General features: G+C 50.3%; 1 protein-coding gene across 1 annotated transcript; it reads left to right on the forward strand.

Annotated features, from left to right (window-relative positions):
- The first annotated feature begins 4,295 nt into the window (after positions 1–4,295).
- ISG20 (interferon stimulated exonuclease gene 20) lies at positions 4,296–19,429 on the forward strand. Its single transcript, XM_003788659.3, has 4 exons — positions 4,296–4,506; positions 4,748–4,996; positions 16,134–16,334; positions 19,209–19,429. The coding sequence occupies exons 2-4, from the start codon at positions 4,769–4,771 to the stop codon at positions 19,293–19,295; spliced, it is 516 nt and encodes a 171-aa protein (XP_003788707.1). The 5' UTR covers positions 4,296–4,506; positions 4,748–4,768; the 3' UTR covers positions 19,296–19,429.
- Positions 19,430–20,609: the final 1,180 nt, after the last annotated feature.

Consider the following 20,609-nt stretch of genomic DNA (forward strand, 5'->3'; position numbering starts at 1 on the left):
GTGAAGTGGTCCTTTCTGTGAATTTTCAAGCTGGGGTGGAGGGTGGCTTGTTGGGGACTTGTGGAGGCCTGGGACACTGAGCCTCTCTGGGTGCTTTGGCCTTTAAGATGGGCAGCTTCAAAGATGGCACACCATGATGTGGCCAAAAATATATAATTTGTCTTTTGTAACTACCCTGTCATAGAGCACAAGTTTATTTAACTTGTTTTTCTCGGGAGGGCTGTGCTCACTGAATTGTTTCAGTTGTAGAATACATATAACATTTACCATGTTAACTGATTTTAGGTATGCAGTTAGTAATGGTAAATGCATTCTCATTTTTTATGCAGCAGATCTCTAGAACTTTTTCGTTTTGTGAAACACAAACTCCCCATTCCCTCCATCCCTCACCCCTGGCATCCACCATTCTATTGTTCCTGTGATTTTGACCAGATAGCTCACACATGGAATCACAGTGTGTCTCTTTGTGACCAGGTTATCTTAGCATGATGTCCTCAAGGCTCATCCATGCTGTAGCATGTCAGAATTTTCTTTTTAAGGCTGAAAAACCCTTTGTAAATACCATGTTTTGTTTTTCCATTCATCTGTTGGTGGACAACATGGGCTACTTCCCCCTCTTGGTTATTGTGAATAATGCAGCTATGAACATGAGTGTATAAACACTACATACCTTTTTGAGGCCCTGTTTTCAGTTCATTTGGATAAATACTCAGTAAGGTAATTGCTATATTTAGTGGTAATTCCATGTTCAATTTTTTGAGAACCACCATATTGGATTTTTCTTTTTGTTTTTTTTGAGACACAGTCTCACTACATTGCCCTCAGTAGAGTATGGTGGCATCACAGCTCACAGCAACCACAAACTCTTGGGCTTAAGTGATTCTCTTGCCTCAGTTTCCCTAGTAGCTGGGACTACAGGCACCTGCCACAATGCCCGGCTATTTTTTTGTTAGAGTTGTCATTGTTGTTCAGCAGGCCTGGGCTGGGTTGGAACCTGCTAGCTCCAGTGTATGTGGCCGGCGCCCTAACCACTGAGCTACAGGCACCCAGCCACCATACTGTTTTCCATAGTGGTGATACCATTTTATCTTCCCACCAGTAGTTCATGAAGGTTTCAATTTCAACGGAACCTTGCCAACGCTTGTTATTTTCAGGGTTTTGAGAGTAGCTATACTAATGGGTACAAGCTGATAAAGTGATTTGAATCTTCATTTCCCTAGTTGGTCATTAGTAATGTTGAACATAGTGCATCTCCAAGATTTTTTCAAATTGCCAAAAATCTCCAAAAAGTTTTCCAGTTTATGGGGACAAAAAAATCTTTACAGCATTCTGGGAGGTCAAGGTGGGCGAATTGCTTGAGTTCAGGAGTTTGAGACCAGCCTCACTAAGTAAAACCCCCCATCTCTACTAAAAATAGAGGGCATTAAGGCAGGCTTTTGAATCGCTTGAGCCCAAGAGTTTGAGGTTGCTGTCAAACTATAACACCACAGCACTCAACCCTAGGGCAACAGTGAGATTCTGACCCCCTCCCCCCAAAAAAGAAAATCTGTGTATAAGTGGACCTAAGCAGTTCATCCATTGTTCAAAGGTCAACCTTAGGCTAGGTGCCCATAGCTCAGTGGTTAGGGCGCTGGCCATATACGGGGGTGGGGGTGGGGGGGGGTGTCCTGTGATCCCAGCTACTTGGGAGGCTGAGGCAAGAGAATCACTTAAGCCCAACAGTTTGAGGTTGCTGTGAACAATGACACCAGGGCACTCTACCAAGGGCGACATAGTAAGACTAAAAAAAAAAAAAAGGTCAACTGTAGTTTAGAAGTACACATACACATTTTATGAGTACATGCCCAACAAGGTTGGAGGCAGCTGGGCTGGCAGAGCAGGTTACCTGCTGGGAGAGCTGCCTCTGACCATCCACTTCAAGTCATCCACTGGGGTGTGTCCTGAGCACAGTGCTGGGAATTCAGAGAAGGCTGCAAACTGGCAGACTTTATTTATGCCTGCTGTGGTCATTATAGGTGGTCACCTATGGCTGGATATGTGTCTTACAAGACTGACGAATTTGCCCTGAGTGACACTTCCTGTTATCACCTGACCCAAAAAGCTTTGTGGGTGTGGCCTGCATCACCAGGAATCCCCGTGGCTGGGGCAGGGGCAGGGGCTGCTCTCCAGGTGCTCTTAGTCCAACACTGGTGCACACAACACATCTGAAAACAATTCAGCCTGACCCAGATGAGGCTGGGTCTAAGTGCGGGGCCCCAAGCAGTGAACCAAACATGGTAGGGGAGCATTGAATGAACCAGTGTATGGTGTTTCCGGTGGTGCTAATTCCTACAGAAAAAGGCCAGGAAAGGGATAGGAAGTGTAGTTTTAAATAAAGCCAGAGAAGGCCTCCTGGAAAGACTGAGGGAATGAGAGTAAAGTAGGTAGATGAGCTGGAGAAAGAATTTTCCAGACTGAACAGATCTCAAACTTCCAGGTTCAGATAGAGGAGCCCGAGTGCTAGAGGAACAGGAAGGGCTGGAGAGGCTGGGAGAAGGTGGGTGAGGGGGAGTGCTAAGGGTGAGGGAGCAGTAGGTGGCAATGCTGCCTTTTCTTCCACCCACATCACCCCTCCAGGATGCAGGGATTAGGCACCACCATCATCTGAAGGATGCACCTCCTGATGGTTTAGGAGGGGTCACAGGTGCATTTAAACCTTAAAGAGAGACCTTAGATTGGATGGTGGTGCAAGAAGATTTGGAAGGCTGGCAGGCAGATAAAACTTCCTGGGAGTTGAGGTTTGACCTTTATTTATTTTTTGGACAACAGTAAATCACTAAGCTCTTGAGCAGAGAAGTGCTATGAGGAACAGTACAAGAGATGAGGCTTTGCAGAAACTTAATCTGGTAGGACTCAAAGAATCATTAAGAGCAGAGCCTAAAGATGGAGGCAGGTGAGGTCCAGGTGAGGGTGTGCCCAGGAAAGGGAAACCACCATTCAAACGCAGCTTGGCGAAGACAGAAAGTTGCAGACCTAGAGTTGAATCCATGGGACAGGCCCAAGCCAGTGCAGTCGGAATTGGAGAGACAGATGTGTCCTGCCTGGGACCTGCGGAGGTGAGTAGAGGTGAAGGTCCAGGGCCTGCTGGGCCACTTGAGGCCCCATGTGCATTATACAAACCATCCTCCAATTGGAACTTGAGGGGGTTATTTTTAAGTGCATGTTCATGGAAAGTAACAGGGATTTTGCTTTATTTCCTCCTAAATCAGACCTTTACTGACCATACCAGACCTTTATGCTTTTGAAAAGCAAGAAGCCCCCAGTCTGAATTCAAGTGAAAATTGCTTAGTCAGAATGGGAACCAAAAATACTGTCTAGTACCTCACACTGAAACAACTGAACAACAAACAGGCACGATGCCCTCTCAAGATGTATTTCAGTATTTGGTTTTATTTTTGAGGTTAAAAGTCAGGCATCCCACTTGGGGAAAATACCATAGATCTGGGGAAGTTTTGTCCCAGACCACAAGCCTTTGTGATAATGAGGGACAGTCAGGTCACACTGATCAATGTTTACCGCACACAGATCGGGGATAGGAAGGCAAGTATAGGGAATTCTCAGCTCATCGCTGTGAATCCCCCACAGTTATAGAACAGGCGTTTGCCTTGTTGAAAGTTGATGCTCTTTTTTTTTTTTGCAGTTTTTGGCCTGGGCTGGGTTTGAACCCACCACTTCCAGCATATGGGGCTGGCGCCCTACTCCTTTGCGCCACAGGCGCTGCCCAAGTTGATGCTCTTTTTTGCCTCAGTTGTAGCATGTTATTCACATGCCAGGGACTGATCTAAGAGCTCCAAGTCCCTGCCTAGAGTGCAGACCTTAGGATAGGTGGCCAGGCTGGCAGGGCTCCATCAGGCAGTCAGGCACGCCTCTGCTTGCCTCAAACAATGTTAGACCAGCTGGAGACAGAGCCACTGAAGCCATGGAGGACTGTAAGGGCTTCTTCCTGCCTCCTCGCCTTCCCTGAGTTGGTGGTAGAGGCTACCCCCCCCACCACAACCTTCTGCACACCCCAGTTCATAGCCTCAGAGCCAGCTTCCCTGCCCCCATAAAAGACCTCAGAGTATCAGACTGACAGCAGGCCCCAAAAGTTGTGGGGCATTCCCTGGGCTCCACTCTTGGGGATGTTTATTCTCTGGGCCAAGGGTGAGAAAGGAAAGAAAGATGACGCAATCCACTTTATCCACTTCAGATGCGTCATCTGAAAAGGGGAGGGAAAGTGACAAGAGAGAGACACCCTGACGTGGAGTTGCCTCCGTCAGCCCTGACTCAGGCCTGAGCTAAGCTCCCCACCTGCTAGCAACAGCCCAGCCCCTCTGCCAGCCTCCACCCTGACTTCACTTGATAACAAACCAGAAACTGAAACAGAGTTGGGATGCCTGCTCAAAACTAGAGATGAGTCACTGCTGAGAGCCAGTGCTAAGCAGGGCAACTGAGAGGCAGCCTGGAGCTGAGGGCAGAGGCAGGCAGGTGAGAGCTGGAGATGAGGGGAGGGGGCCTTCTGGTCCTTAGGCTGCTGGGCAGGACCAGGGGCCCCAGGACCCTTGGGTAGGGGAAGCCGGGTGGGGTGGCAAGAGGCCAGCTTCCTCTGTGTCCAGGTGGCATTGGAGACAAAGGGCAGGGCGGAGAAAGCAGGTTGGCTGGGAGTGGCCGAGGACACCTGGAGGCTTGATTGGTGCAAGTGTGTGGTCCCCCATGCCCTTTTCTTCAGCATCTGAGGGTCCCCAGGAGAATGGCTGGCAATCGTGATGCAGTGGCCATGGACTGTGAGATGGTGGGGCTTGGGCCCCACCGAGAGAGCGGCCTGGCTCGTTGCAGCCTGGTGAACTACTACGGCGAAGTTCTCTACGACAAGTTCATCCGGCCTGAGGGGGAGATCACGGATTACAGGACCCGGGTCAGCGGGGTCACCCCGCAGCACATGGTGGAGGCCACATCATTTGCTGTGGCCAGGCTAGAGGTGAGTAAAGGGCCATGTGCCAGCCAGACCACGGGGTGCTGCAGAAACACCCCCCCACCCCCTCCTCTTCAGATCCTTCCCCCAGGGCCTATCTGTGACCTGTGACCCAAGCGTCTAAGATTTCCCACACCACTTTGGGGAGAAACCTCTTGGTGTCTTCTTCATCACCTCCCTGAACCTTCCCATCATCTGAGGACCTTAGACTCTCATCTGGTAGTCATCTTCAGGGCATTAGATCCAACTTGCTGGTCATTGTTGTTGTTGTTGTTTTGTTTTTGACACAGAGTTTCATTATTGTCGCCCTCGGTAGAGTGCTGTGGCGTCACAGCTCACAGCAACCTCAAACTCTTGGGCTTAAGCAATTCTCTTGCCTCAGCCTCCCAAGTAGCTGGGATGACAGGCACCCACCACAATGCCCAGCCATTTTTAGAGATAGGGTCTTGCTCTGGCTCGGGCTGGTCTCCAACTTGTGAGCTCAGGTGATCCAGCCACCTCAGCCTCCCAAAGAGCTAGAATTACAGGTATGAGCCCCTGCCCCTGGCCTCAACTTGCTGGTCTTATAACGGGGAAAGTGAGTCCCACCTCATGTTCCCACAGTGTGACTCAGAAGCTACATTCCCTGTTTTTCCCTTTACACCAGGCTGTGTGTGCTGAGCTCTGTGTGGAAATGAGGGCTAGATGCTGGCTGAGGCCCCTAGCATGAGGCTCTGACCCTGCTCTTTCTGGAGTTCTGGAGAACAGGCCAGAGCCTCCTGGGCTGAGAGTAGGTCTTGCTCCCACACTGGCCTTCTGACCCACAGCAGGCTGGCTGTTCACATCAAAATTCCAGTTTGTGGCTTCAAGATTCCCCACCCTCTTGCCCTTTAGCTTATTGTGATGTCTGCTCTGGGTCTGACTTTCTGTTTCCCACTAAATGGAAAGCAAAACTTAAAACGTTTTGTCACATCTGGGAAACCTCAGAAGGGCAAGCAAGCTTTTCCGTTTCCAGGCTGGTGGGGCTTGGGGACATCCAAGAACACAGGTTCCTCTCCACTGCACACACACAATGCGCTGGCGCCAGGTGCTGCAGATAAAATCACAACAGCCGCTGTTTACCGCACAGGCCGCTCTCCTGAGCACGGCCACCTCTGAGCTCCTTCGCTTCTCCCAAACAGCCCTGCCAGGTGGGTTCTCACAAGCTCTTAAGTCAGAGTTAAAAGAGCTTGTTTGAATCCTGGCTCCATTACTCAGCAGCTATAGTTACCTTGGGCGAGTTACTCCACCTCTCTGTACCCAGTTTCCCCATCCATGAAAGAAAACAGGGTTAATAGTGGTAGCCACTTCCTAGGGTTTTTAGGAGAACTGGGAAAGTGCCTAGCGAGAGCCGCTAAGTAAGTATTCAGAAAATGTCAGTTATTATGATTACTTAGCTTATTGTCCCCATATTACAGATGAGGAGACTGAGGCTTGCTTGAACTAAGAGTATTAGTTTCTTAGGGCTGCCAAAGCACCACAAACTGGGGGACTTCACAGATATTTATTGTCTCAGAGTTGTGAAGGTTGGCAGTCTGAGATACAGGTGCTGGCAGGGCTGGGCTCCTCAGGGCTGTGAGGGAGAATCTGTTCCCTCCCTGCCTCCAGTCTCTGGTGGTGGTTGGCAACCTCTGGGGTACCTTGGTCTGTGGCTGTATCACCCTTATCTCTGCTTTCAAGTTCCCACTGTGCTCTCCCTGTGTGTGTCTCTCTGTCCAAATTTCCTCTTTGTAAAAGATACCAGTCATACAGGATTGGGATCCCACCCTGCTCTGGTGTGATGCCTTCTAGTTTAACTATCTGCAATGACCCTATTTCCAAATAAGTCACATTCTGGGGTACCTGGGGGGGGGGGCAGTGTTAGCATTTTAACATATAGATTTGGCAGAGGTAGGGGCACAGTTCAACCTGTAACACTAAGTGACCTGCACAGTTAAGGTCTGTGTAGCAGACATGTGGAAAGGCTGGTCAGGAGTAGAGCCCAGGCTGACACCCTCTACTGCCGTGCTGTTCAGCAGGGTCACCTCCAGCCGTGTGTTGCTAGTGAGCACCTGAAGTGTGGCTGCCCTGAACTGAGCTGTGCTGCTCAGTGTAAAATCCACACTGGATTTGGAAGCCTAGTATTTTACAAAGAACCATTAAATACCTCAATAATTTTTAAGCTCGGCGCCTCTAGCTCAAGCAGCTAAGGCACCAGCCACATACACCAGAGCTGGCGGGTTCGAATCTAGCTCAGGCCCGCCAAACACCAGTGACATCTACAACCAAAAAATAGCCAGGAGTTGTGGCGGGCGCCTGTAGTCCCAACTACTTGGGAGGCTGAGGCAAGAGAATTGCTTAAGCCCAGGAGTTGGAGGTTGCTGTGAGCTCTGATGCCATAGCACTCTATCCAGGGTGATAACTTGAGGCTCTGTCTCAAAAAAAAATTTTTTTTAATTGTAATTATATGTTGAAATGATAATATTTCAGATCTATTAGGTTAAATAAAACATTAAAAATTAATTTTACCTGTTTAGTTTTAAAATATGGCTATGGGGTAATTTAAAATTATACCAGTGGCCCACTCCCAGGTTTCTGTTGGGCTTCTGTTCTAGCAGTACAGGTTGAGTAGCACATATCTGAAAGTGGACCAGAAATGTTTTGAATTTGAGAATTTTTCAGATTTGGGAATACTTACTGGTTGAGATATCCCAAATCTAAAAACCCAGAACTGGAAATGTTCCAATGAGCATTTCCTTTGAGTAGTATCATGTTGGCACTCAAAACGTTTCAGATTTTTGAGGATTTCTGATTTTGGGTTTTCAGATTTGGAATGCTCAACATGTATTAAAAATATATATATACTGGGGGAGCCCTAGGGAAGGGTACAGTACATTGCAGTGGTTCTGGAAAGACTCCATGAGGCTGGTGTATTTGAAACAGTGGGAGAGAGTCTGTATAGGCAATTAATAGGACATAGTGAGCCACTGAAAATTCTTGAGCAAGAGTATGATAAGATAAAAACCTGTTTCGAGAAAGTTGGAAGGGCTGGGTATTAAGGTGGATGTTTGTAATCCTAGCTATTATGGAGGCTGAGGCAAGAGGATCACTTGAGCCAGGAGTTTGAGGTTGCTGTGAGCTATGATGCCATGGCACTATACCAAGGGTGACAAAGTGAGGCTCTGTCTTAAGAAAGAAAGAGAGAAGGAGAAGGAAGGAAGGAAAGGGAGTACTGTGGAGGAGAGATAGGAGAGAGAAAAGAGATGACAATAGGGAGAAGAGGCAGAGGCCCTAGTGGGTCTCAACCTTCCCGATGCCGCCACCCTTTAATACAATTCCTCATACAGGGGCGGCACCTGTGGCTCAAAGGAGTAGGGTGCCAGCCCCATATGCCGGAGGTGGTGGGTTCAAACCCAGCGCAGGCCAAAAAAAAAAAAAAAAAAGCCTGAAAAAAAATTAAAAGAAAAAACAGTTCCTCATACAGACCCCCAACCATAAAATTATTTTTGTTGCTACTTCATAACTGTAATTTTGCTACTGTTATGAATCATAATGTAAATATCTGATATGCAAGATGGTCTTAGGCGACCCCTGTGACCAGGCCGTTTGACCAGCAAAGGGGTCGAGACCCACAGGTAGAGAACCACTGCCGTAGGAAGTAGTTATGAGGGCCTGAGTTGTCTGTCACCAGCAGAAAATTGGAGAGAAGAAAATGTTAGGAAGGAGAAGACTAAAGGAGAGTCTCTAATAAAAGGGGAGCAGCATAAAGAAGAGGTAAGATGTGGGGGTACGTTCAGGTACTGATAGGAGGCCCACGAACAATGTGAGAAGCTCTTCACCCCAAGATTCTGCCTTGAATCTTGTCAAAGCAGACAGTACGTTCCTATCTTTCCTCCTTGTTCCTGATTCCCTCTCCACCAGAAAGACAGGAAGGGGTGGAAGATCCCAGAGCAAGGGGAGGGGAGGCAGCAGAGATGTGCCTCTCTGGGCCCTGAGGCCTGGAAAGCTGCAATTCTCTGCATGCCTTTGAGGCCTGAGGGCCAGAACATCTAGGTCTTCAGACTTGGTTTTGTTTCTCAAAGGATCTGCCAAGCCCAAGCTTCAAGTGCATGGCCTGAGGCCCTGCCCAGTGTGGGCACACGATGGCCAATGAAGGAATGAGGCTGGCATCTACAGACCAGGCCAGTCTCCGGAACCACATCTGGGTTTTGTGGTTCCTACTCCATCACTTACATCACTTGGTTTGTGATGGTTTGTGAACTTGACTTTCAGCAAGTTCTGGGAACTTCCCAAGGCTCAGTTTCCTCATCGTAAAAGGAGAGTAGTAACACCTCCGACTGGATGAAATGACACAGGCTGCAGCCCTAAGTGCAGTTCCTAGTTCACAGCTGACATTCACTAATTGTGCCTGCCCAGGAAGAGAAGGGCAGAGACACAGTATACATTCACACCCCTTCTCAGACTTCCCTTGCACCCTGTAATCTTAGATGCTGGCCTTCATTTTCTGCCCCACTGCACCTGGTATGCTTGCTGCCAATCTTTCCCACCCTGCTGCCAGAGACACTTCCTGGAGCCTGGCTCAGATCATAGCCACCCCTCACCCCCATTTAAACACCTCCCATGTGTCCCCACTGCCTAAGGATGCCTAGCCCAGCAGCAAGGCTCTCCAAAGCCCTGTCTACCTGCCTTTCCTGCTTTCTGCCACAGCTCAGCCACTGTCCACTCTGTGCTTCACCCAAACCTTATTCCTGTGATAAAATAGCACAGGAATACTCACAGCTGTGTCCTTTATTGCCCACCACGATCCTGAGAGGTAGTAAACTAGTACCATCACTTCCATTTTCCAGGTGGGGAAACTGAGGTATGAGGCTGAGTAAACTCTCCAGGGGGAAGGGGGAAGCAGAGACTCATGCAGGATGCTCAGTGTGTGAGTGCTCTGTAAATGCCAAGTGTCCATTAAATGTCAGGGACAGTGGCATGGCACGTGAGAAGAGATGTCAGAGGCCCCTGAAGTGGCTCCATCCCACTTCATCATCCACAATATTTTAATCCCAAGAGAGATCAGGCTCATGGTCCCAAAATAATGTTTTGGGGGGTCCCTAAGGGTAGAAAGCTAACAGCAGTTTATGAGTGCCCACAGGGCCAGGTGACACCTCTCAGGTTGAGTCTAGGGCTTGCCAGGCATGGTTTCATGCTGTCTTTTCAAAAGCCCCTCACCTTCCTGTCCCCCCCTGGGGAGCGGTGCATGGGCACAGCCAGCAATGAGCAGTAACCAGCCCAAGGCAGCTGGGAAGGCTGTGGGGAGTCCCTGAGCCTCCTGAGTCCCCTGGGAGTCCTGGTGCTGAAGGACACTGAGGCTGCAGGGGGTCCCCAGCCCCTTTCTCTCTTATTTCTTATGATGTGATGACATTACCTTTATGACATAAAGTAATTGCCTAACACTTCCATGTGTGACGATTATCTAGAGCAGCAGTTCTCAACAGGTGGGATTCTGCCCCTCCTGGGACATTTAGCAACATCAGGAAACATTTGTGGTTGTCACAGTGGTGGGGAGTGTGGTGCTACCAGCATCTAGTGGGTAGGGGGCAGGAATGCTGCTAAACACATCCCACAATGACTGGACAGCTGCCCCCACCCCCCTACCCCACCCCCCGCCATGCACAGGAAATAAAGTGCCTGATTCCAAATGTCAATAGTGCTAAAGTTGAGAAACCCTGACGTAGAGTCCCACAAATCAGATCGTCAACCCCTGTGTTGGGAGCAGGGTCCACTGAGAGGCAGGGATTTGCCCAAGGGCACACAGGAAGCTGTGATGCAAGTTGGTGCTCAGATTTAGGGCTCCCACCTGGTGGTGGGTTAATGTTTTTCTTTTTTTTTTTAGAGACAGAGTCTCACTTTGTTGCCCTCAGTAGAGTGTTGTGACATCACAGCTCACAGCAACCTCCAGCTCTTGGGCTTAAGCAATTCTCTTGCCTCAGCCTCCCGAGTAGCTGGGACCACAGATGCCCACCATAATGCCTGGTTATTTTTCTGTTGCAGTTTGGCTGGGGCTGGGATCAAACCTGCCACCCTTGGTATATGGGGCCGGCACCCTACTCACTGAACAATAGAAGCCTTTTCTTTTTTGAGACAGAGTCTCAAGCTATCACCTGGGTAGAGTGCCTTGGCATCACAGTTCACAGCAACCTCAAACTCTTGCACTAAAGCAATTCTCTTGCTTCAGCCTCCCAAGTAGCTGAGACCACAGGCACCCTCCACACACCCAGTCATTTTTTTGTTGCAGTTGTCACTGTTTAGCAGGCCTGGGATGGATTCAAACCCACCAGCCTTGGTGTATGTGATCTACTCCATGCAGCGTCCTGGTTCAGGAGGGAGACACAGATGAGATGAGCAGGGAGTGATTTCAGCTGTGACCAGCACAGCAGCTGGGTTGGACTGTCTTGTTGGGGCCCTGCCACCTTGCAGGCCTGTCTGGGACTCAGCCAGATGGAGGAGGGCGGCTCCATCCTTCAGATTTGGCCTTGTGGAAACCAGGCACAACTGGAGGCAGGAGCACCCAGAGGGTTCAGCAAGGGACAAGAAAAAAGGGGGAGGCTGGGGCCACTTTGGAAGATGACAGTAAGGGTGTGGGGGCCCCTTACAGCCACTGCTCCTGGCAGCCAAGAATGAAAGAGTGGATACGTGAACTAATGAAGGCTAAATGGGTAGATAGTGAGAGCAGTGGGCTCTGAGCTGCCCAGTGGGCATGAGTGTGGAGATTTCCAGACTCGTCAGACGGGAAGAATCCCCTGGAACACTGGCTTACCCTCCCCTGGTAATTTTAGTTCGTACGTCTGGAATAGGGCCTGGCCCTCCCAAATCTGTGGATCAGGCACACCTGAGCAATTCTTGGAACCAGAGTGGAAGCACAGTGGAAGGAGTGCGCAGGCAGAGGCACACCTGGCCTGTCACTGCCCTGCTTGGAACCTGGGTATACACCGCTCTGCGCCCCGTCACGGTTGGTGAGATAGTGTAACAATCCTGCCTTGTTGGGCTGTATTCCCGGTCCCAGCACTCTTCACTAGTATCAGATGGGCGGGGCAGTGCTCTCTGTCCCCTCTGTTCTCGGCAGGTGGTAATAATAACAAGGACAAGATGAGGTGGAGCCAGACGCTGCATCCTGGCTTTCAGCTCACTAGCTGTACAACCTGGACGAGCTCCTCTGCTCCTTCATCCTCCTTCCCTCTTCACTAAGATGGAGCTAAGGAAGAGCTTGTTGAGGAGGTCAGGAAAGTGGCCCGGATGGGGCTGACAGGAGGTCATGTGGCCCATCCCCCGACCTGCCTCAGGTCTTTCCAGTAATCTGAGTCTCCGCCCCTGTGTTTAACAGTGGCAAAGTCTCACACACCCACCTCATGACACTGACTCAGGGCAGGTCCAGTGGCCAGCAGGTCACACAACCCTGTGGCCCAGTCTGCTGCTGCCTCTCCACAGCCTCCTGGGCTCCAGTAGTCCCGCATTTATTCCCCCTACCAGCCCTGCCTTGAAAGTCTGCTAACGTGCACCTCAAGCCTCACCCATCCAGACCCTCAGCTTGCAAATAGGATAGCTGAGGCCCAGAGACAGCGTTTGACATCCCTGAGGACACATAGCAAGTCCCAGCAATTCCCAGCACCTTTGTCCAAAAGAGTTGTTGGGGTCCGTCTGCTAAGTAGACTGCTCTCCTCCCTCCTCTCCGCCTCTTCCTCTCTCTGCTGTCTCCCCCATCTCGTTTTATTTTTCTTATTTTGTCTCATCATGAGTCCTAAGTGCCTAAGGTATTCCCCCCTTGCCCAGTCACCAGGGACTGTCCGGCTCAGGAAGTGAGGAATTTCCCAGGAATCCACGTCACGATGACTTGTCCCTCTCCCGGTGGGGGGGGGGGGACTGGCTGTGGCTGCCTCTGGGACGGTGAATGAGTTCTTTCAGGGCTTTGTGTGAACTGGGCCTGAGCCAGGCTCCCAGTCAGGCAAACAGGCCACGTTGTTGAGAAGCGGAGAGGATGTGAGCAAGAACAGGCATGTGACCCACAGCTATTGAGCACAGCCCCTCCTTCCACAGCCAGCGGTGTGCTGAGCTGCAGGGCAGGGCAGCGTGTTTCCCCAGTGTAGGGCTTCCCCTGGGCCGCCGCTCTGAGGGCATGTGCCTGTGGTGTCATCTTTTAAAGCCTCACGAGTGACCTTCAAGGCCAGCAGCATTATAGCACCTGTTAGAAATGCAGAATCCTAGGCCCCATCCCAGCCCTCCTGAATCTGAATCTATGTTTTATCACCATGCCCAGCGTGGCTCCTAAGCACTTTCAGGTTTGACAAGGGCAGGTGTAGTTCCAGGCGACACTCCATCTTCCTTCTGGCGGGTGCTCCCCATCCCCCGTGTTGAGCACAGGCTCTGTCCAGAGAAGGCCTCCAACAAAACCAGGTGGGTGGCAGAGTGGGTCGGTGAAACTACCCATTGAGTAGATGGCCAGACACTGCCTCCAACATTGTGACCCTGGGTTAGTCACCTCACCTCTCTGAGCCTCGGTTTCCTGTGGTCACTGGTGAGAATGTGTAAATAGGACCACGTGGTATCCCAGGAGGCCACTAGCCATCTAGGAGAAGCAGGCTGTGGAGAAGGTGTCAGCCATCCAGAGAGATCTTTCCCAGGTCATAGATGAAGGGCATAGGCTACATAAGGAGAAAGAGAGGAAAACTGTCAGAGAGCTTCCAAAGTGGGCTGCCTCCTCAGCCCGGACCTGATCAGCTCACCCGGATTCTATTTTCAGGTCCCCTTCCCATACTCTCCAATGCAGCTGCCTGGCCTGCGTGGCCATGCATGCATGAGAGGAAGTAAGAGGGGATGCCAGGTTGGGGGCACTCTCCAGCTTGTCCCTTGTAGCTCAGCCACTGGGTGGTGGAGGCCTGGAGCATTTGCTCTGCTGGATCAGTGTGGTGGTGACAAGCAGACCCTGGAGCCAGCTGCTGGCTGTGTGACTTCCCCAGTTATCTAAAGGTGCCTAGCAAGTCACCCCATTAAGGTCCAAACAATGCCAAGATTTCACTCACACACCTATAATTTGGGCTGGCGCTTGGCAGGTGGGGACAGCTTATCAGTGGAGGCACATTTAAGGCTGGGATCTGGACTGATTAGAAGGGCCCTCCTGGACAGAGCTGGTGCTGGGGTTCCTGGCTGCTCCTGGTCTCTTCAGCATGGTGGCTTCGCAGTAGCTGGATTTCTTTATATGTCAGCTTAAGGCTCCTGGGATGATTCTGATCCTAGAGAGAAGTCAGAAGTCACAAGGGCCAGCCCACGTGGGAAGGGAAGGGAAATTAGATTCCATTTCTTTTGAGAAGAGTGTCAAGGAATTTGCAAACGTGTTGAAAGATAACAGAGCAATCTTGGGCATATCACTCCTCTGGGCTTCAGACTTTTCATTTGTAAAATTCAGTTAAATATAGCCCTACCTCCTAGCTGTATTAGTTTTTTGTTTTGTTGTTTTTCTCAGACAGGGTTTCAGGCTGGCTAGAGTGCAGTGGCATCATCAACCATCACAGCTGAGTAACCTCAAATTCCTGCCTCAGCCTCCCAAGTACATGCCACCATGCCCAGCTAATTTTTCTATCTTTTGTGGAAATGGGGTCTTGCTCTTTCTTGCTCAGGCCGGTCTTGAAATCCTAATTCTCAAGCAATCTTCTTGCCTTGGCCTCCAGAGTGCTAGGATTATGGGCATGAGCCACCGCACCTGGCCATGTACTGGTTTTTTATGGCTGCTGTAACAAAGCCATAAATTCAGTGTTTTAAACAACACAAATATGGCTCAGCGCCCATAGCACAGTAGTTATGGTGTCAGCCACATACACAAAGGCTGGAGGGTTCAAACTCAGCAGGGGCCAGCTAAGCAACAATGACAACTGCAATAGAAAAATAGCTGGGCATTGTGGCAGGCATCTGTAGTCCTAGCTACTTGGAAGGCAAGAGAATCACTTAAGCACAAGAGTTTAAAGTTGCTGTGAGCTGTGATGCCACAGCACTCTACCGAGGGCAACATAGTAAGACTCTGTCTCAAAATAAATAAATAAATAAAACAACACAAATGTATTATCTTACACTTCTGTAGTTTAAATGCCCAACATAGGTCTTACTGGGCTAAAATAAGTATGTTTGTAGGGCTGGATTTCTTGTGGAGATTCTGAGGAGTCCACCTTCTTACCCTCTCCAGCTTCCAGAGACAGCAGCCTGAATGCCTCGACTCTTGACCCCTCTGCTGTCTTCAAAGACAGCTACACATGTCCAGCTCTCTTCACATGGCATCCACAGATGTTTAGGACCTGTGATGATATTGGATTCACCCAGATAATCCAGAAAATCTTCACATTTTAAGGTCATCTGATTAGCAATCTAGATTCTACCTGCAACTTTAATGCCCCATTGCCATGTAATATATCCACAGGTCCCGGGCTTTAGGGCGTAGACATCTTTGGGAGGTCATTATTCTGCCTGTCACATTAGGATTGTTGAGAAGATTAAACGACACAATATATGTGACTTTTTTTTCTTTTTGAGACAGAGTCTTACTCTGTTGCCTTGGGTAGAGTGCTGCGGCATCATCATAGTTCACAGCAACCTTAGTGCTCAAGAGATCACCTTGCCTCGGCCTCCCGCAAGTGGCTGAAACTACAGGTGCCTGCTATAGTACCCAGCGAATTTTTCTATTTTTAGTAGAGACAGGATTTTGTTCTTGCTCAACTAGTCTCAAACTCCGGAGCTCAAGAAATCCATCTGCCACCGCCTCCCAAAGTGCTGGGATTATAGGTATAAGCCACCACACCCGGCCATATATGACATATTTTGATGCATGCTTAGTGTGTGGAAGTACTCAGTAGGTACTAGCCATTGCTACTATGCCACCGAAGAAGTTGGGGTGGGCCACTGGCACAAACTGAAACTATTGTGAGGAGGGACCAAGTCCAATTTCCTCTTTTCATAGATGATAAAATTGAAGCCCAGAGAGGGATGATAATTTGCCTGAGGTCACACAGCAAGTCAAGAAGGGGTTGCTTCCTGCCAGCCCCTTGACTACACCAAGTTGCCCCAGACCCACCAAGAGGACCCTGGGTGATATGGGAATGGCACATGTCTTCCTGGCCAGATCCTGCAGCTCCTGAAAGGCAAGCTGGTGGTGGGCCATGACCTGAAGCATGACTTCAAGGCTCTGAAAGAGGACATGAGTGGCTATGCCATCTATGACACGTCCACCGACAGGCTGCTGTGGCACGAGGCCAAACTGGACTACTGTAGGCGCGTCTCCCTGAGAGTGCTGAGCCAGCGCCTCCTGCACAGGAACATCCAGGTAAGGCCCCTCCCTGTGTCCTTCCCCAGTGGGAGCACTCTGTGGCACAACCCACCTCAGCCAGGGCTCCTAGGTCCTGCCGTGGGACTCTAAAGCCCCCCAATGGCTCCAAATATTTGGCCCAGAGACTGTTTCCTCTACTCCTGAGAGGCCATCTTGCTTTTGAGAGAGGGCGAGTGTGTGTGTTTGGGTTCTCCTGGGATTGCAAGCAGTTTATGGCAGCCGCCTTGTAGATACCGAAGCTTTATCCTGCCACAGCACTCTGGGAAATGGTGCCAGGGGTGGGCCACATGCTGACTTTGTGAGGACAGTTTTTACTTATCTATGGTGGCCAGTGTCCTGCAAGTATGCATGGCCCTTATTTTTTTTTTTCCTAATCAGCTTTTTTTAGTGTTTGTGTATTTAATGTGTGGCCTAAGACAACTCTTATTTTTCCAATGTGCAGCAGGGGGAAAAAAAAAGGTTGGACACCCCTGAAAGTACAGCACTAAAACACATATTTCAAACGTGTCCCACGGCAGGGGTCAGGGAACTGGGGGGTTTGTGCTCCATCTTCCAGGGAATGCTGCTCCTGGGTGCACATTCTTTTTGTTTGTTTGTTTTTATAGAGACTGAGTCTCACTCTATTGCCCTCGGTAGAGTGCTGAGTGCTGTGGCGTCACAGATCACAGCAACCTCCAACTCTTGGGCTTAGCTGATTCTCTTGCCTCAGCCTCCCGAATAGCTGGGACTACAGGTGCCTGCCACAACACCAGGCTATTTTTAGTTGTTGTTTTAGTTTGGCCGGGGCTGGGTTTGAACCCGCCACCCTTGGTATATGGGGCCGGCGCCCTACTCACTGAGCCACAGGCGCCGCCTCAACTGCTCTTTATTAAGCACCTGCTCTGTGCCAGGCTGGCCAGATGCTGGGGATATGGGAGTAAGCAAGACTTGTCCTTGTCCTTGAGGGACTCTTGGCTGGATGGGAGATGGCCCATGATCCGATCGTTAGTGCACGTGATCGCAAATGTCTGACAGAGGGACAGACAGTTGCCTTTGCCCTGGGAGTAGGGAGGAAGGATAGGGCTGGCAAGGTAGAAGGCCAGATCTGAGCAGTCTGAGAGGGAGGACAGGGTGAGGATCGCTTGGCTGGGGGAGAGGCTCAGGAGCACGAAGTCTGCTCCATGTCTGAAGCAGGAACAGGCCTGATTCTGGGCCTTTCTATTAGCTGCATGTCCCTCAAGACCAGGCTGAGCTTTCCCTGGAGCCCTTGTCACTCTGTGGTTATCAGTCTGATACAGGGCCTCCTCCTCAGACTCTGTCCCTGGGCGTGCTAAGCCTGGTTATTCCAGGGCTCAGCACCCACCTGACCAGCTCCTGCTTGCACTGATGCTCCCAGAAACCATCACCGAAGTACCATCCTCCAATGTAGATGGTGGTGCAGCTGATCACTGTGGTCACAACTGACCCCAAAGGACATAAGGAGCTAACGTGGAAGATTGTCACAGAGGGAATGAATGGCAGTCCTGTGGGTTCCCATCTCAGGCTGCTGATACGGGAGACCAGGCCACACAGGAAAGGAAGGGTCCTCTGTTTATCAGGTCCCTACAAGGTTGCTGGGCATTTGACTTCCTCTCATTCCATCCCCTATGGCAGATGTGATCAGGCCCATTTTACTACAGAAGAAACAGAGGCCCAGAGAGGAAAAGTGGTTTGCCCAGGTTCACGGAGCTCATAGCAGGGGAGCTAGAATCTGAACCTGGGTTTGTCTGATTCCAAATCCAGTGCCTTCCATGTTCCCATGCTGGTGAGCAGGGAAGGACACTTGCGTCATCTCTTGCTTCTGTCCTGGCTTTTTTCTCCATAGAGCAGAGTGATCTCTCTGTGCCTTAGTTCCTTCATCTGTCAATCAAGGGTGGTGACACAGGGCAGATATGCCAGAAACACAAGGCACTTAGCACAGTGCCCAGAGCACAGATAGTGCCACCATGCTACCCGCCTGTTAGTCAGGACTGTCAGAAAAACTAGCCCTTATGAGGGAAGGAAGTCCCCTCTAGGCTGAGCACCATGAAAGCCCAGCCAGGCCTAACAGCCTGCTGACTCCCAGGCTGGGGACCAGCCAGGATACTGGGCTAGGCAGGGCAGGTGAAGGTAACTCCAGTGGGAATTTGCCTGGCATGGCAGACTCCATGGGATACAAATCTCAGCTCCACAACTTGCTGGCTTATGTGTAGGCCTCAGTTTCACCATTGGTAAAATGGGGGAATAATGGTATCCAGCTCAGAAATTTAATGAGATACTGTGAAAGAGGTGGCAAATGGTAGTCGCTCCTTTCTTGAATGGACTGAGTGGCCCCTCGACTCCCATAACAAGCCCCATAAAGTCTAGACTCCCCACCATGGCATTCAAGGCCTTCGCTGATGGGACCAGCCCCATGTGCCCTCCCAACACCATCCCTGATGCTCCCCCTCTCCGAGCTTCTTGTTTCCCAAATGGCTTGTGTCACTTGGACTCCATTTACTGACATCTCTGCCTTCTCTGAGCAGCCTCTTCCCACACCCCTGGCTGCAGTTGCTCACTCTCTCCTTGATGTCCTGGAGCTCCTTGCTGGAGCCACTTGAGCCCCTTTGTGTGTCTGACAGCAGGTCTGCAGCCTCCACTCAGCCCACCAGATCACAGGCACCTTGCAGGCACAGCCTGGTTCTAAGGATGCTGGATTTTGTGTCTAGTCTTAGTGCCTCTGTCCCCAGGGCTGAGGCAGTGAAGCAGGTGACAAACTCACTTGTGGACCCATTCTGGGGCCCTGGAAATCAGGGTGTGAGCAGGTAAAGCCTGGTTACTGGGGCTCTGGATCTAGCCGCCCTCCAAGTCCCCATCTTGTACCTGTGCCCGCAGAACAGCCGGCTTGGACACAGCTCTGTGGAAGATGCGAAGGCTACAATGGAGCTCTACCGAATCTCCCAGCGAATTCGAAGCCGCTGAGGCTGCCCACTCAGCCACATCATACTGAAGCTGGACCCAGCCTGTGTCCCAGGGTCTAGGAGTTACATCTCGTCATCACAGCAACTCCTTTGTTCTGGAAAATGTATCTCTTTAGTAGTAAAATAGCTCTATATTTTCTCTACTCTGTCACTGGATTCTCTTTTTATCTTTTCCCTTCTTCTCTCTGAGACTGGGTAACAGTGGGCAGAACCCAGTCTGCGTGATATTGAGAGGGAATGAAGACTTATGCCAGGGAACCGGGCAAGTATTATTGTCCTTAACATCCTCAGTCTGTGGGCCCAGTTAGGCTCCCCTCCCTGTTCCTGTCACATTTATGCCTGGATTTCCTGGGATGGCACCCTGCTTAGGGATCCATTCATCTGCTCCTGACAATAGTAATGCAGCACTTGTGAGCTTCAAGCAAAAGTACAGAAAATGTGATAGATGTTAACCCTGGTGACTTTAAGCAAGTTACCCCTCCTCTTATTTGTAAAATTAGGAAGCCAGGGCAGTAAACTCTGAAGTCAGAACTATCTCAGAATCCTGGCTTATCCATTTAATAGCTGTGTAACCAAGGGCAAGTTATTTAACCCCTCAGTTTCCTCATCTGTGAAATGGGGAATTGTGACAACTCATAAGGAAGCTGTGAGAAGTCACATGCAAGGCCACTACACCCTGATGAGTTATCAGTACTGTTATTCCCTGTACTACCTGTAGATATGCAAGGCTCCAGGGAGGGCCCTGCACTCTGCTCCTGGGGCTCAGCTCACTGAGGAAGATCATGGTGTGACTCTGTGCCTGGGTCGCTAGTGTGAGGCCCAGGCAACTGTTCATTTCTTAACCTCCATGGGCAATTCTGATCCCAGGACACTTGAATCCCCGAGGTGCTTCCTAAGCAATCCCAGTCTCCCAGACTCTCACTAGAGTGAATATCAGCATCGCTTGGAGTTTCTGATTCAACGGGTCTGGGGTAGAGCTAAAGAAGGTGCATTTCTAACATGTTCCCCAGAAATTCATATGCTGCTGGTCCGGGTTTGAGAGGCATGGCCTTAAGCACCGGGGGATTATAACAGGCAGCCACAGCTGAGGTCCCAGGGCTGAGCACCACAGCCCAGCCTCTCCCCGTGCCTACTCCCTTGGCTGCCTGTCATGCAGATAGAGGTCTAGAAGATGGGTCATAAATAGCTCTACTGCACAGATGAGGGACTCAAGATAAGGTTAAGCACTCAAGAGATTCAGGCAGGGATTCAGATTCAGACCTGCCTGACCCCAAACTCAAGGGGTTTTTTTTGGTTTTGGTTTTTTTTGGGGGGG

Source organism: Otolemur garnettii, unplaced genomic scaffold (genome assembly GCF_000181295.1).
Source record: "Otolemur garnettii isolate 467f Iridium unplaced genomic scaffold, OtoGar3 scaffold00029, whole genome shotgun sequence".
NCBI classification, from domain to species: domain Eukaryota; kingdom Metazoa; phylum Chordata; class Mammalia; order Primates; family Galagidae; genus Otolemur; species Otolemur garnettii.

Excerpts from the sequence above, each read along its gene's own strand:
- ISG20 (XM_003788659.3), top strand. The coding sequence starts at position 4,769 with ATGGCTGGCAATCGTGATGCAGTGGCCATGGACTGTGAGATGGTGGGG. Across the intron at positions 4,997-16,133 it reads TTGCTGTGGCCAGGCTAGAG|ATCCTGCAGCTCCTGAAAGG; the intron begins GTGAGTAAAGGG and ends CTTCCTGGCCAG. Across the intron at positions 16,335-19,208 it reads TCCTGCACAGGAACATCCAG|AACAGCCGGCTTGGACACAG; the intron begins GTAAGGCCCCTC and ends CTGTGCCCGCAG.